This window comes from Manis javanica, chromosome 4, assembly GCF_040802235.1.
Source record: "Manis javanica isolate MJ-LG chromosome 4, MJ_LKY, whole genome shotgun sequence".
Classification (NCBI taxonomy): domain Eukaryota; kingdom Metazoa; phylum Chordata; class Mammalia; order Pholidota; family Manidae; genus Manis; species Manis javanica.
Window position 1 is genome coordinate 127,031,967 of NC_133159.1, and position 16,677 is coordinate 127,048,643.

General features: G+C 51.2%; 1 protein-coding gene and 1 long non-coding RNA gene across 2 annotated transcripts; one reads left to right on the forward strand and one right to left on the reverse strand.

Annotated features, from left to right (window-relative positions):
• Positions 1 to 687: 687 nt before the first annotated feature.
• LOC108397120 (large ribosomal subunit protein uL4m) lies at positions 688 to 6,892 on the reverse strand. Its single transcript, XM_073234830.1, is given in 9 exon segments — positions 688 to 1,245; positions 2,014 to 2,090; positions 2,167 to 2,276; positions 2,370 to 2,476; positions 3,350 to 3,467; positions 4,576 to 4,633; positions 6,232 to 6,383; positions 6,464 to 6,535; positions 6,620 to 6,892. Coding segments are annotated over 9 exon segments (897 nt in total). The 5' UTR covers positions 6,677 to 6,892; the 3' UTR covers positions 688 to 1,099.
• A 240-nt stretch (positions 6,893 to 7,132) lies between these two features.
• Positions 7,133 to 9,978, forward strand: LOC140849035 (uncharacterized). The gene is made up of 2 exons (XR_012130486.1): positions 7,133 to 7,312; positions 7,517 to 9,978. It is a non-coding gene; the product is annotated as an uncharacterized lncRNA (long non-coding RNA).
• The last annotated feature ends 6,699 nt before the right edge of the window (positions 9,979 to 16,677 follow it).

Below are 16,677 nucleotides of genomic sequence, written 5' to 3' on the forward strand. Positions count from 1 at the left end.
CTAGAACCAAGCGTTTCTGGAGCTAAACCACCCAGCCTGTGGCAGTCAAGGCATCTTGAGCAGACGGCACACATGCTACCCCCACCCAACCCTGATTATTTGAAAGCATACTCTGGACATCAGACTTTTCTGGGTGCATTTCTTTTGAAAATCTGCAAGAGCAGGGGTCAGCCCCACCGTTTCCTGACTGCTCTGATGTGGACCGCTGAGCCCTGTTCCTCCTAGTTACAACTGTGTAGACTAGTTTGGGTGCTGTCAGGACACCAGGGGGGTGGTCCTCTAGGCCTTGGTGTCCCCAAGGGGCTGGTAAGAGGTGCAGGGAGAGGCAGAGAATGGCTTGGCTTCAGCCCAAGCAGCATTTTCCCACCTGCCACTTCACCCCTCCTTACTGGCTCCAAGTGGCCGAGCTTTTTTTAGTCAAATCTGCTGCCTTAAGGATTGAAGTTTTTGTTCACCGAGGATTTCTGAAGAATATGTTGCAAGCTGTGAAGGCACTCCCCAGAGAGGCATTCCACATGTTTCCAGTGAGGGACAGCCCTGCTGATGGGGGGTCAGTGGGGCAATGGCTCTGGCTGATGAAGGAAACTGACCACACTGTTGCATAGTCTGTGTGACAACTGTTAACAAACATTAACGTGGGGGGAAAATGACATTGGCTGACGCAAGAATCAGGATAGTGGTTGGGTGTTTTTAAGAATGTGTTTATTTGCTCACTTATTGGCCACGTGGATCCTGACTCTCTACTTAGGGGTGATTACCGTGACGAGCTCAGTTTTGCACCTCATACCTACTTGTGGAATCAAGCCCGCACTCCTGGACCGAAGGACCACAACCAACAGGACCACAAATCCTGCCCAGGGGGTGAATGCCCAGGAGTGGGGAGGCCCAGGAGTGAGGCCCCAGAGACAGTGGTGTACACAGGCATTCCTCTGCACGTACCCGGGGTCTGACTTGCCCACAAAAGGTGAGTCTGGGACTCTTCTAAAAACCACTGAGGCCCGAGCCTGCCAGGGGCTTGGCCTGGCTTGCAGCAGGCAACTGGCATGAACAGTGCAGGAAGGCGGGCGGCCAATGGGCCCTGGGGTGCGAGGGTGAGGGCTCAGGGGAGGTCGCGGTAGGGCAGGTGGAAGGGGTAGAGGGGGGTGTAATGCGAGTGTTGCCAGAGCAGCTTCTCCTCCAGGAAGGCCACGGTCTGCAGGGTCAGGACCAGCGTCTGGTGTTTCAGCATGCTGTGCACATTCAGGCCTTGCAGGTGGGCATTCGGGTGCAGTCAGGGAGGGTAAGGCGGTCCTGTGTCTGGAGCCCCTGTCCCTCCTTGGGAAGCACTCCCCCCTTACACAGAGACTGTGGTCGGGGGTGGGTCATGAGCCCTGCAGACTGGGTTCAAATGCCAGCTCAGCCACTCCCTGCCAGCAAGACCCTGGATGAGAGAGACCACAGCTCCCAACTCGCCACCCAAAGCCTCCCACAGTCACTGCCACCTCCCACCTACAGAGCATCAGCAGAGCAGGTGAATGAGCACAATGTGCTGAGGCGGCTATGTGTCTGGTCAGTGAGCCAGGGGCAGGTCCTGCAGGGCCTGTGGGCAGACTGGGCCGAGATGCAGGCGCTCACAGGCGCCCCCTGGTGGCTGCTGAGGGGAGGACAGACTGGAGGGCAAGGATGGGACCTGCCACTAGTGGTGGTGGTGGTGAGCACCCTGCGTAAGAGCAGGTGCAGCACCCAGGACAACAGCCACTGTGCTAGCCCTGGTAGGAGACTATGGGGCCAGGTGGTGAGAAATGGCCGGTTCTGGATGTGTTTAAACACTGGACCTAAAGAAGGGTGAGTTAACAGAGCGGAGGGCGTCTGGGGCCTGAGCCACTGCAAGGCCGGCAATCTCGTGCCTGTGTGACCCCCGTGTGTCTAGAGATATGCAGTGAGGAAGAAAGAGCACCCTGAGCAGGAGCTGGCATGGCAAAGGATGTGAACAGGCCTGTGTGCTCTCTGGGGACCTGGGGGCCCTCTGCTCACCCACAGCTGGGACCAGGGTGAAGGTCTTGAGTTTGGAGGTGGTGGCCACAACATTCTGAGGCATGTCCTCATGTGCTCTGAAAAGGAGGCCAGGAGGTGAGTCCTGTGGCGGATGGAGCTCGGCCCCCACCCAGCTCTACCCTGCACCCTCACAGGTCCACGAGGAGCATGGAGTTCCCCCAGCGGTGGTAGTGGGCCAGTTCTGTCAGGTACTGGGGGTCTGCGGTCGGCAGCTCCAGGGAGTCCACGATGTGCAGGTCGTCCTGGGGGGCGGGGAGGAGGACGGTGTGAGCCCGATTGCTCCCCAGCCTCCTCCCCAAGGACTCCAGCAGCGCCAGGCATGATGGGGGCTGTACCTGGGCCAGCTTGACGGTCAGTGCCACCTTGAGCTCCTGCACCCGCACTTTCATGGGCAGCATGTAGTAGTAGCTCGTGGGGCCCCGGGGGCTGTGGGCAATGCCTCCTGAGGGGACAGAGGTGTGTACAGGTGAGGGGCTGGGCTGGGAGGTCAGAAATTTGCTCCAGTGATTGTGTGCACAGGCTGCCAGCAGACAGACTAAATTCCAGCAAAGAGGGCAGGGCCTTGGTACGGATGGAGAGGGAAGGCTGGATCAGACATCACCTGGGACAGGTGACTTCACTCACTGGGCCTGTTTCTTCAGCCATTGAACCCTGTGTGAGGGCCATCTACCCATGTGTCCACTCTCTGTGGGGCCCTGGGAGTACAGCAGGGAACAAGATGGACAGGATCCCGGCCCTCAAACCATTCGTATTCAGAGGCTTGACTGCTGAGGTAATCACGGCTATGTGGGGCAGCACAAGGGGGTACAGGGGCAGGGGGACCCAAGGGAGGTCGAGGAGGAGGCATGGCCCAAACACATCAGAGAGGCAATGGGAGTTGGTCAGGCAAATGGCAGATGACTGGGCAAGCTCTGTCTGGTCAGAGAGGGTGTGGAGGGGACAAAGGAGAGAGGATCTGCAGCCTGGAATGCCAAGTAAATAGCTCAGACTTCATGCAAAGATGACAGGAATGGAGAAGTTTAGGAAAATCCCTCCAGGTGCTATGGGAAGTGGGGGCCAGGAGAGGTGAGATGGGAGGGAGGGCCACAGGGGCTGTGTCCACAGTCTGATGGCAGAGGCCAAGACTAGAGCGGGGGTGGGGAAGTGGAGGCTCCCAGATCCGACCCACATGGGTGGGGAGGTGTGTGGGCCTGAGTCCTACCACCCCTGCCAAGGTGGAGGGAATGGGGCTCATGAGACTTCTCACTGGGTGTGTGTGAACAGACACCAAGACCTCCATTAACGCAGAGCCCCCTGCCTGCACTGCCTCACTTACCTCCTCGCCAGATCGGGGAGCGGATGCTGCCATGTCTCGCACGCCCACTATCTTTCTGTGGCCAGGGCTTCCAGCCACCACCCTGCACCTCGGCCCTAGTCTTGGTCTTGGCATAGCTCTGTGGACACAAAGTGAGGAGAGAGTCAGGTGCATAAGGCCGATGGCACTGTGGCCCAAAGGTGCCAGGCTCAGGAATACAGCAGTGAGCTGGGCAGACTGGGCCTGCCGCTACGGGGCCCGATGAGGGGCACAGAGATGGGGGCTCTGCTGGACAAGCCAGAGGGTTCTGGGGGGGAGAGAGGGAAGGAGAAATAAATCAAGTATTTCTTCCTCCCCTCCCAAAGCTGGCCTTAAAGGCAGGGGCTGTGTACCTGGCATGCAGTGAGGGCTATTTTTCAAATGATTTGAGTGTGGCTGCATCTGAGAGGAAGGGGAGTTGTGGGGAGAGTTGTGGCTAGAATCAGGAAGAGGTGTGGGGCTGGGGGCTTCTGATGGCAGGTTGGTTTCACTCCTACTTCATTCCTCGGGTGATGGGGAGCCAGGGAGGATGTGAGCAGGGATAGTGACCTCAGTGCTGTATGCCCAACACCTCGAATGGAACCTGGCACATGATAGGTGCCTTGTAAGTATTTACAGAATAAACAAAATACATTGTGTTTGTAACTTTTTTTGGCACCCTCTACTAGACTGGGACTCCGCAAAGCCAGGGGGCAAACCATACAAATAACTGGATGGACTTCTGAAGGGGGCAGAGGGAAGGCAGAGAAGCCCTGATCAGTAATGGCCTCTTCCATGCTCTTGGCCTAAAATCCAAACTCCTCACCACTGCTGACCTCTATGGCCACACTGGGCTCCTCCTGGTCCCTGCCCCAGTCCTCTGCATGTGCTGTTCTCACTACCTCCACCCCAGGCCCTCTGCCCCCTTTACCTAATTAGTTCCTATTGCACACCTGTGGTTAAATGCCCCTTTCTCTGGGAAGCTTCCCTGATTATACATCTCCACGAGTGACTACTTGATTCACCTTCACCACTCCAACTAGATGGTGAACTTGGTAAGGGCAGGAATCTTGTCTGCTAGCACAATGCCCAGTGCAGGAGGGTTGTTCAGGAAATGCCTGGCAAGTGACTCGTTAGCCAACGGTTCAGGAGAATGCACCCAGTCATCTGGAGAAGACACACTGAGGGGCTTGCTTGGCCTCTGTACTCCCACCTCACCCCCCTAGGGCACTAATAATTCTCTTGAAGTTCTACTGCCAGACAGCAACCTGGTGCAGGATATCCAGCCTGTGGAGGAAGAAGGCAACATGAGGCCCACATCCACTTAAGCTCTCCACACTCCAAAAGATCTAAACTCGTGCTCCTTCCATCCACTTCCAGGGCCCTGTGTGCCCTGCCCCTGCCCCTCTCTGACCCCATCTCATACCACCTCCAGCCCCACTCCATTTCCATTCTGTGAAACGGGCTCCAGCCTCCATACATATGTGCTCACTATTCCCTCTGCCTGAAACACTGTTCCCCTCGCTTGTTCCTTCTCAGCCTGCAGGTCTCAGGCCAAATATCTCAGAGAGAGGCCCCTTCCTCCTTTCCACAGTACCTTACTTCTTCCCTAGCATTACAACTCGCTGGTTGCAAACTTCCTCCTGGTTTTACCTCCCTATCCCTGTGCTGTCCCCTACAGCAGACACTGGCCACATGTTAAAGTTACAGCATTTCAGATACATCAGGTTAAACAAAATATACTACTGAAATCAATCTCATTTGTTTCTTTCTACTTAAAAAAAAAAACACGTGGCTTAGAGAAAAATGTAAATGAACACATGTGGCTCACATTATGTGGCTACACTGGACACGGCTGCCAGGCGTTGGCAAGCTGTCTAGCAGGCCAAATCTGGCCAGCTGCCTGTTTTTGTAAACATATTTTACTGGAACACAGCCATGCTCATTCACTTACAAATTGTCTGTGGCTGCTTTTGCACTACACGGGCAGACGTGAGTAATTGCCATGGAGATGTAGCCTGCAAAACCTAAAATACTTTCTTTCTAGCCCTTTATAGAGTTTGCTGACTCCTGCTCTAGACTGTAAGCAACATCAGTGACCTCAATGCTGTATGCCCAACACCTCGAATGGAACCTGGCACATGACAGGTGCCTTGTAAGTATTTACAGAATAAACAAAATACACTGTGTTTGGAACTTTTTTGGCACCCTCTACTAGACTGGGACTCTGCAAAGGCAGGGGGAAAACCATACAAATAATAGTAATAGTGCTAAACTAAGTATCAAAGTGCTATACATGGTTGGCAAGTGATAACCCGGTCCTGGGAGTTAGCCCACAGAAGTTTGAGATCCTGGCTCTAAACCATGCAAGCTGTGTGACCTTGGGCAAATTTCTTAAGCTGTCTGTGCTCAGTTTCCTTATACACAAAGTAAGGATAGCAGAACCCCTTCCTAGGGTTGCTACGAGGATCTAGTTAACTCAAAGGCAAATAAAATAGGCTGTGCCAGGCATATAGTAAGGACTTCATCGTTAGTGGTCATTTTTGCAAAAACCATTAACAGTAACGATAATCAACATTTCTATAGAACTTCCTATGTGCCAGAATTAACTGATTTAATCTCTTAAGTTTTGACAAGAATGGAGACACCGTAGGGCAAACGGAGGACGGCAGGATTTGAATCCAGCTACTCTGGCTCCACAGTTCTGCTTGCTTAACACCTACAGGATGTTACCTCTCAGCTCTCAACCTCACAGAACTCCGCAAAGACCATCATCCTCTTTTGACAGGTGGAGAAACTGAGGCTGGAGCCCAGATCATCCTGATTCCTACCACCCACCCCTCCGTTCCTCGGCCACCCAGTTCCTCTTTTCAGCTTCCTCTCACCTGGGCGCTGTAGAGAAAACTTCGGGGTGCAGCTCGGCTAGACCCACGCGCTCTTGCTCGTAGCCCCGCAGGGACTCTATCCAGGACTTTACCTGACGCCGGTGCGGGGATACCGGGAGCTCGCACCTGCCCAGCACAGGCTCCTGGGGGCACTCAGGCGATTGGGAGGTCAAGGGGCAGGGCCAAGGGTCAGAATTCCCTGTCGCTGGCCCTCCTGGGCGACCCTGGCAACCTCACCCGCGCTCGCCACCGGCTCTGGCTTCTCCGCCGGCTGCATGGCCTCTTCCGCCAGTGCGTTCAGGCTCTGTAAACGGTGGGCGGGAGTAAGAGACAATCCCCGGTCCCTCCGGCCTTTGTCCTCCGACCCCGCCCCGAACCCCGGCCTCACCCGGCAGCCAGGCGGCCGCAGCCAGCCCCGCGCCCCTGCCCGAACTAGCTGCAGCATCTCCGCGCAGCTTCCCACGCCGAGAGGTCAGAGCTCCCTCCAGACGCTCGCGACGCCGCCCGCCCCGCTTGGATTCGATGTTGGAAAGCGGGGCATGCAAGAGCGAGGGTGTTGGGGCCGGGCCCAGTGTGCCCCCACCTCCGCCCCAACACTACCCGCCCAGACCACAGTTTTCACGCTTGGCCTGAAGGGCCCGGCGCAACCACTCAGCAACGCAAACGCACAGCAAGAAGCCCACCCCCCTCCGCAAGAAGCCCACCCCCCTCCGCAGGTCTTGTCCTCCTGAGTACCGCCCCAAAGAGCTGGTGAGGGAATTCAGCCAATGAGAGCTCTCCTGCCCTCGTTCAGCCGATGAGCGTGCTACGTCTGGAGGAGTGGCCCACCCATGGCTGGGAGGTTCTGGGGCGGGCACCTAAGGGAATGTGACCAGTAACTGTCGCTCTGTGGCTGGCGGTCTCGCCCTCCAGGCTCCGCCCCCTTCTGGCCTCCGAGACGTTTTGGCGTTGGTTTTTCTGTGCCCGTCAGCGTGTTTTTGCCTATTTGCTTGTTTGCTTAACTATAGGGCCTTAGCTCCCAGAGAAAGCCTCAGGAATGCGCTTGTCGGACGGTGCCTCTCCTCGTAGATCCTCCGGGCAGGTCTGTGTTCCCCTCTGACCTTTCGGGTTAGGTCTGTGTTACCCCCACCGCCACCTCCTAAGCCAGGGTCCTGTCCCCTGCCAGGGCTCTCCGAGAATAGTGGGGAGCAAAATGGGAGTCCACAGATCCTGGATTGCCTCCCTCGTTGCCTATCCTCAAAAGAAATCCAAAGGCTCATTAGGTTCTTTGCCACACCTCCCGCAGGACCTCCAGGGGACGCCACGAATCCATAGCAGCCTTCCCTGCCGGGCCAGGCCTACTCACCTCGACCGAGCTTGGGGGCCCAGCAAACATGGTCTCGGAGTTAACTGTTTTCCTCATCTGGAAAATGAGGAAGTCAGAAGGCTTCGAGGCAACGATGGAAGCAAAGCATGGTATAGCACAAGGTGAAAACTTACCAAGTAGCATTGTTGTTGTTGTTGTTGTTATTATTATTATTACTGAATGTGAGTTTGTCATCAAAGCAAGGCCAGAGCCAAGGCAGAGGACTCAGAATGCTGTGGTAAAGATGGGGGTGCCTTTTTTTTGTGTATGTGATGTATAATATGTGGATATTTTTGTGAGGTGTTAATGAACATTTACATTTCATTGTGTATTCCATCCCTGCAAGAGTGACTGAGGATGTGTGTTTAAAACTCCGTTCGCTTTGCAATTTAAAAAGGTCTTTTAATCCTTTATTTTGTAGAGTTGGTTCATCTTATGTTTGCATAGGTAATTCATACACTTGGTAAAGAAACTTCCAAAAACTACAAAAGGATAGCTGGAGTGAAAAGTCTGTCTCCTCCAGCCTCTGTTCCCTGACCCTCCCAGTACCACTCCCAGAAGCCAGCACCACAACCAGTTGTGTGTCTCCTCCCAGAACCAGTTTAGGATTTTACAGGCAGATTTACACAGTGCCCACTGTGTCCGCCCTGTGCTCTCTAGTGGTCTCCTCTGGAGCAGGGAGGCCTCGCCTGGGTGGGTCTTGCATGTGGAACCTTGGGGTTGGGCTGCATCTTAGCATGTCTCTCGCCCAACCACGTCTCCAGTCACACGGTTTTTGCTACCTGTGCTCCCTCTCTTTTCCCAGGGGTGGCCTCAGGAGTTTCTCTTGCCTGACTTCCCTACCCCGTGGGGAAGAGTGGCTTTTGTAGAAAGTATACCCTGACGTCCGTTTTTAGCAGCTCCACTGACACGTGTGTGGCCAGAGCTGGGCCTGTCCCCCTATCCCCACAGATGGCATCCTGCAGAACCTTGCCCCTGGGGCCACACTCCTGGTGGCAGGCCCTGGCCCTCTGGAGACCCTGAGCGCCTGGGGCTGACTGCAGCATGCCTTTACCTGGCAACAATGTGGTTGGGGGGCTGGGGGCGTGGCGCCCACAGGAGTCAGGAGGCGGCGCCGGGAGCTGTCTCTCTGTGTCTCCCTCTCCCACAGCTCCCCCTCCTGGACCCCCTGTGTCTTGCAGGCAGCTGGTCTCAGGCAGCTCTAACCCTTTCCCACCTCATTTATGATTTTCTAGGCCACCATGCACTCTTACCCCGGAGGCGACTCCAGCCCCAAGGCTGCACCCCACCAGGCCTCCCAGCCCCTCCCCAGCAGCCCCTCAGGCCTTCAGCCTCTGGCTTCCCCACTCCCAACCCCCTCCCTGTTCTTTTTGCTGCCTCTGTATCTGATTGGGTACTTTTGTGCGTCTGAGTGGGACAGAGTGCAGGGGTAATATGGGGCCTCCTGACCCTGAGTCGCTGCTGCCCCCCAAGTGTCATGGAGACCCATCGAGCCTTCCAGCCTCAGCTCCCTGGCCCTCTGCCCTGCTCATGGGCTCTTCTCTGCCTGGAGTACCTCCTACTCTCCATTTCCCTGGGGACACTGCCCCCCTTCCCACACCTTCACCCTTCAAAACCCAGCTGCAGGTGCCACCCCCGCATACACTGTTCTCCCGCTGCGCAAGGAGGCTTGGGCTTTCTCTTCAGCTCTGCATCCTCCTTCAGCAACCAAGGCTCTGTGAATGTCTATAGGATGAGCGGGCGGGTGATGGCGCACGCTTGGGTTCTGGGGGGTCGGAGAGCCTGTGGTTGGTGTGGCGGCCTGGGCCAGGACCTGACCACGGCCTCCTACAGGAGCGCCAGGGGTGGCCGTCCCCAGGTGGAGGCATGTTGTTGTCTGAAACGCATCCCGTGGGTATACCAGCAGAGAGGGACATGTGCCAAGGTCTCGGAATCATGCCTGCTCCCCCTGGCTGGGTCCTGCTCACCAGTCCTTCCTAGAGTGCTCCTCCCTCCCTTCTGAGGCTAGCTCTGCTCACATTCAAGCATCTTTTTTTAAAAAATTTTTGTATCATTAAGGTACAAGTACATGAGCAACATTATGGTTACTAGACTCCCCCCATCATCAAGTCCACCTCACACACCCCATTATAGTCACTGTCCATCAGCGTGCTGAGATGCTATTGAATCACTGCTTGTCTTTTCTGTGTTGTACTGCCTTTCCTGTGTCCCCCCACTACATTATGTGTGCTAATCTCGTAATGCCCCTTTTCCCCCCTTCACCCTCCCTTCCCACCCACCCTCCCCAGTCCCTTTCTCTTTGGTAACTGTTAGTCCATCCTTGGGTTCTGTGAGTCTGATGCTGTTTTGTTCCTTCAGTTTTTTCTTTGTTCTTAGATGAATAAAATCATTTGATACTTGTCTTTCTCCGCCTGGCTTATTTCACTGAGCATAATACCCTCTAGCTCCATCCATGTTGTTGGAAATGGTAGAATTTGTCTTTTCTTCTTATAGCTGAATAATATTCCATTGTGTCTTATATGCACCACATCTTTATCCATTCATCTACTGGTGGATACTTAGGTTGCTTCCATTTCTTGGCTATTGTTAAGTAGTGCTGCAATAAACATAGGAGTGCATCTGTCTTTTTCAAACTGCATTCTTAGGGTAAATTCCTAGGAGTGAAATTTCTGGGTCAAATGGTATTTCTATTTTGAGCATTCTGAGGAACCTCCATACTGCTTTCCACAATGGTTGAACTAATTTCCATTCCCACCAGCAGTGTAGGAGGGTTCCCCTTTGGATTATGACTTTTATTTTGAATTCTTTCCCGGGAAGATTGGTTATATCTATCTCGCCAGGCCCTCTTTCTGGCATTGTTTGAGTGATTTTGGACTGGACCAGGTTCTTCTGCCTTTTCATGGCGGTAGAAGTTATTGCGGGCGAGTGGCATGTGTGTCAGCTGGGAGAACAAAGTCCCTTCCTGCTTGCTGATCTCCTTGCCCTCTCCACTGCCTGTGCCAGTTACCCGGACACAGGGAGCAGTCTCTGGGTTGATGCCCTGAGCTGCCATGGGCAGGGCGGCCCTCAGGATAGCCGAGGGTACTATGTGGGTCACAGGTGTGCGGTGTGTGTTCTCCTGTGAGAACAGCACCTCTTTGTGCCTTCCAGACTTTGCGCCAGCTTCCTCTGGCTGTGCCGGGTGGCTGAACACTGGGGACAGCCTCTGGGCCAGCCCAGTTAGCTGCATGCTGGGAGAAGACTCTGTATGGTTGCTGTGGGCAGGGCTGCTCCCCGGGTGGTCTGCAGCAATGGCGGGTCAGCTGGTTTGCTTGCAGTGCCAGTGGGGGTAGGGGGAAGGAGTGAATGGCAGGCTGCTTATCACCATGAGGGGCTTCAGAGCTGTGCTGCATTGCCACCATGGGGTTAGGGTGCCGGAAGTTCCTTAAAATTCCCAGCCTGCTGGGCTGAGTGTTCCAGGACAATTTTGTCCACCTGTTAAACCCTTGTCCCTTTAAGACTTTTAAAGTGCCCACTTTTCTTTTGTCCCAGGGCAGCGGGCTGTGGGAACCTGTTTGCAGTCTCAGATTTTACTTTTCCGTTTCTAATATCCAGTACATCATGCAATGTGTGTCCGTGCTCCCAGCGCAGGTTACTAGGGCTGGTTATTTAGCAGTCCTGTGCTTCCACTCCCTCCCCACTGTGATTCTTTTCCTCCTGCCAGTGAGCTGGGGTGGGGGGTGTGCTCAGGTCCCACCAGGTCACAGCTTTGTATCTTACCCTTTCCATGAGATGCTGAGTTCTCACAGATGTAGATGTAGTCTGGCTCATGCACTGTATCTTCTGGTCTCTCTTTTAGGGATGGTTATATTTGCTGTATTTTCCGAAATGTATATGGTTTTGGGAGGAGATTTCTGACACCCTACTCACACCACCATCTTGAGAAAAATCCCATTACCCTTCTTAAATGTAATTTATTAGTATGGTAACCTTCCAAATTCCTTTCTGTATATTTAACAAAAATACACACACACAAACACACATATCTGTACTTTGTTGATTTCTTTTTGCTTCATTGGATAAAATGGTGCCATACTTCAGTATGGTTCTGTAACTTGTGTTTCTAATTTACTAAGTAATAAGCTTTTCATTGACACAGATCAATGTAACATTAAGACTACATGGGAGCTTAGTAAATGATCAACTTTACATTTCAAAATAGTAAAGAATGGCTGTGAGTCAGCCACCCATTCGGAGAACAAATTTCCATCTACACCATTTGCAAAAACAAATTCCAGGTAGAATAAATAGTTAAACTGAAGTATATTAGAAGGAAATGTAAATAGATTTTTCCTTAGAAGAGGGAGGGCTTTCTTAAGGTTTTTATGATAAGGTAACTTTTGTAAAGGAATGTTTAACACTGCAGGGGGTGGTAGGGCACTCAGGCACGGAGCAGCAGGGCTGTGCCACCCCAGTGGGTACAAGCAGGAGACATCCAGGAGCCAGACCAGCTGCCACACCAGAGATCTTCACAATTCTGTGAGAAAATGGATTGTAAAGCTAGATTTCTACACCCCAAGATATTCAAGTTTAAGGGCAAAATTATGTTTTCAAGCTTGCAAAGATTCAGATTAACACTTATAAATTTATCTAAAAGAGTTCCTAAAGGTTTTATTCCAGTGAAATAGAAAGTGAATTTAAGACTAAAAGAATTGTCAGGTCTGCCAATTCAAAATAAAAAAAACAGGGAAATCTGTGTAATTGTACGTTACAATGTGAATTTTGCTAAATGAAAACACTCCAACGATTTCAGCAGGAGAGGCACCAAGGCTTATGTGGAGAGTTACAGCTAATTCTCTTGCTGGTGAGCTTGTGTGTGGGAGCAGGAAACAGAAATTTGGGCTCACTCTCATTGTCTAGTAAGTACTAGGGGTTTACGTGTTAAAAAATACAAAATGCCAAGGTAAGACCCAGCAGTGCCATTCCTAAGTATCCAGGAGAAGAGAAAATCTGCCCCACAGATTATATACAAAGACACTCATTATGGTCTTAGTCATGTTAGTCAAAAACTGGAAACCCAAAGCTCCATCAGCTGGTGAATGGGAAAACATTGTATGTGATATTCATACGGAAGCAAACTATGGATATGGAGATTGAGCAAAAGGACATGGAAATTAAGAAAAAGGAACCAACTATTGATAAACATGATACAGAATTTCAAAACCATACTAAGTGAAAGAAACCAGACACAACAAATGACATACTGTATAATTCCATTTATGTGAAATTCTAGAAAAGATAAAACTATAGTGACAAAGCACATTGGTGGTCACCTGACTGAAAAGGACATGAGGGAATTCTTTGGAGTAATGGAAATATTCTATATTTTAATCATTGTTAAACAGCTATAAATTTGCCAAAACTCATTGAAGTTTGAAGAGTACACTTAAAAATGGGTGAATTTTATTAATACATATCTCAAAACTACATACCTTTAAAAACAATGTTACCCACTAAAAGTATAAAAATAGAGTAGCTCCAACCACTCTAGGGAAGTGGGGAGTAGGATGGGGTTTTCAAAGCAGTCACCCACATTGAGATGGCTGCCTGCAGAGCCCCACCAGTTCCAGCTCCAACTGTTGTGTCTTCCCAGCACAAGTGCCAGATACTCAGGAGAGAGCCCCCCTGGGGGATCCTGGCGCCCAGGCTTCGGGTGTCCCCAGCTGACGCTGAGTGGAACAGACTCTCAGGCCTGACTCACTTGGCCTTTTCATCAATGTTTCAGAAGCAGAGCGGTTTTGCGCCTGGGTGAACCTGCCCAAATAAAGTCCTTCATTTCTGTATACACAGCTTCTAGTCAAACTACGTTAAGACCTAACTCACTTGATACATAAGGAAGAACTTAGAAAATCAAGACAATCCTTTTTCTCTATCAAGTCCTAGAATTAAAACTATTGAAATAATGGAAACTATTATCTCATTGGCAATTTAGGAAAATTAACCTCAAGATTCAAAGGTCACTGGCGTCATATTAGTTTAATATTTTGAAATACTTATTGTCTCTACATGGCTCCCCAAGACAGAAACCTGGCTCAGTTCCTACCTGCTCACTGCACACCACATAGGCCACGCTGAGCAGTGATGTCTGCAATTCCTACCCTGTTACCCTCACCTAAGGACTATTCTTTTTCTACCTTATTTTGAAGCTCAGAGCATCCAGCTACTGGTGGTTCTCAACCAGGGGCAATTTTGTACAGCTCCCACCTTTCCCCACTGCCAGTACCCTCACCCAGGCCCCACCCCCCCAGGACATTTAAGTCTGGAGACAGTTTTAGTTACAATTGGGGGCAGGGGTGTACTGCCGGCATCTAGTGCTCAGAGCCCAGAGATGCTAAACAACCTACAAAGCCCCTGACAAGCCCTGCCCCCATCACAAGGCATTCCCCAGCCCGTTTAACTGTCAACAGGGCTGAGGTTGAGAGGCCCTGAACTAGATTAGTGTCTCCTCTGACCCTGTTAATGACACCTAATGATCTCTCAGGTGCCCCCTCACCTCTCATTGCATTATCTCTGCCCCCTACTTCCAGGACTGATTCCTAGGCCACACGTGGACTTTGTCATTGCCAAGAACTGCCCCCCTCCTGAAATTCTATGGCCTTAGAGTCCGATTCTCATTACAACTACTCTCCACCAGCATGCTTTCTCCCTTGCTCCCTCTTTGTTCTTTGATGTCACCTAGACCTCTCTCTAGTTTTATCCACTATTCCCTTTTCCTCCAATGTGACCTTCTAGGCCAGCACTAGAAACAGAAATATATTGCAAGCTGCATATGTAATTTAAACTATTCTAGTAGCTACGGTTTAAAAGAGTGACTATACAATTGCACTTAATTTTCATAATGTATTTCATTTACCCAATATATTCAAAATGTCAATTCAGCGTGAATATACAAAATAATTGATGGAACATTTTACATTTTTTTTGTACAAATTCTTTGAAATCCCATGTAGTTTATTTATTTATTAAGGTATTATTCCTTGTATTTTAGTTATGGCACATTTGCTATGCACACTGACCACTTTGCAGGTGTTTAACAGCCATGCATGTCACTGAAGCTAGTTTCTTTCCACCACCCATGACCTCCTGTTGATAAATCCAATGGGCCCTCTTCAGACTCTGTAACTCCACCAGCCTTTGACATGATTGCCCACGGCAGCACCTCTCACATCATTGGAATGTGGTGGTTATGAGTCAGGCTCCGGAGCCATGCTGCCTGGGTTCTAATTCCAGTTCTACCACTTATTAGCTGTGGGACCTGAGGTAAATAACCTGCCCTGTCTGTGCACCAGAGAAAATACTTGTACCTACTTCTAGGGTTGTTTTGCAGTTTAAATGTGTTAACAGAGAACACTTATCTAGTCCTATTCAAATTGCTCTATATGTATTACTTGTTACCTAAAACAGTGCCTAGCCCCTAGTAACGTGTATGTATCTATACAAATAGCATTTTACCATTTCCAATCACTGCCCAGGTGAGAAGCTCCCCTGGCTAGGATCACGGCTTGGCAACAACTGCAGAGACAAGGAACAGATCTGCTCTCCATGCTCTCCCCCCCAGCCTAGGCTTGCTGATTGTTATGGATTGAATTATGTCACCCTGAAAAGATATATTGGAGTTTTAACCACCAGGACCTTATTGGGAAATAAGGTCCTTGCTGATGTGATTAAGATGAAGTCACACTGGTTTAGGGTTGGCCTCTAATGCAACGTGACTGGTGAAATGACGTGCAGACCCGCATTAAAAACCCCAGGATTCTACAAGTCAAAGCGACTGGCACAGATACCCCTTTGGCCCTCAGAACTAATCCTGCTGACACCTTATTCTGAGCTTCTAGCCTCCAGGACTGGGAGACCTTCCATTTCTGTTGATTAGGGCGCCCTCACCGTGCTGTTTGTCATCCTTCATTATGGCAGCCCTACCAGACTAACCCACTGAAGGGAGGAAGGAGGCCAACAGGAGATCGTGGCGCAAGTGGGGAGGATGCGCAGCACCCGCGTGGGCTGGGAGCCAGTGGGAGATGCGGCCCCTATGCTCCAACCTGACCTGGGGAGCCCACCGTTCGCCCGCAGCCCCACCCCGGCTCGCAATGAGGTGCAGGCGCAGGCCAGACCGGCAGTGGAGGGTGGAGGGAAGAAGGGGTCGAGAATGAGGCTGACTCCTAGGAGCTGTAGCCTCACCTGTTCACTGAACCGAAACCTTAGTGAGGCCCAAGTTGCGCTTGTGTTCTTGTAGGTTTCCAAAAGTGGTAACAAGGGTAGCAGCAGCAGGGGAGCAGCCTGGAAGGCAAAGTGGAGGCCCTGGGCTTGCAAGCACTGCACCCTCGGCTCCTGAGGCCTCTGTGGAGGGAGTGGGGCAGTAGTTCTGGACATAAAGGCCTCTGTGGGTCCCCTCTTTTCATTTCCCCAACTTGTTCATGTGCTAGAAGTGGGGGAGGGGCTCTTGAGAAAATTCTGCATGAGAGTATTAAATGCAAGGCTATCAGCTCCAGGCAGTTGCAAGGAGACACTCCCTTGCTGATTCCAACAGCAACATTTGCAGAATTTGAACACATAAGCCAAGTCCACTGGAAATCTGAACCGCAGATGGCAGTTCCTGCCTTGTCAGCCAGCACTGATATTCCAAGAAATGCTTAGAGCTGTGTTTTTCAACTTGTGGCTATCTTTGGGAAATAAAGTCAGAAACCCTCCCTCAAGGCATTTCATGATCTGTTTTGTGACACCTGTTAAGACCGTGGAGGAGGGAATGTAACAGTAATAAATGAATGTGTAGTAGAGGAAAAGAGGAATGAAATCTTTGTTTAAAACAGAACACTAACATTCACTGGAAAGTGAACTCAAGCAGCCCCAGAAACTTTGTCCACTAATGGGCAGAGGTGGATGGGGTGGCAATTTCTTCTTGTTCTCCAGATTTTCTTAGTCTGAGGGTCAGAGTTAAAGCTGAAAGCTGATTTTGTTCAACCCCAAGCATCCTGTCCCAGGGGACTGAGGAGGAGCAGAAAGGAAAAACAAAAAGCTAGTGAACTGGTGCAGGAATGTCTGCCTGGACCCTTGCAAGCTGCTAC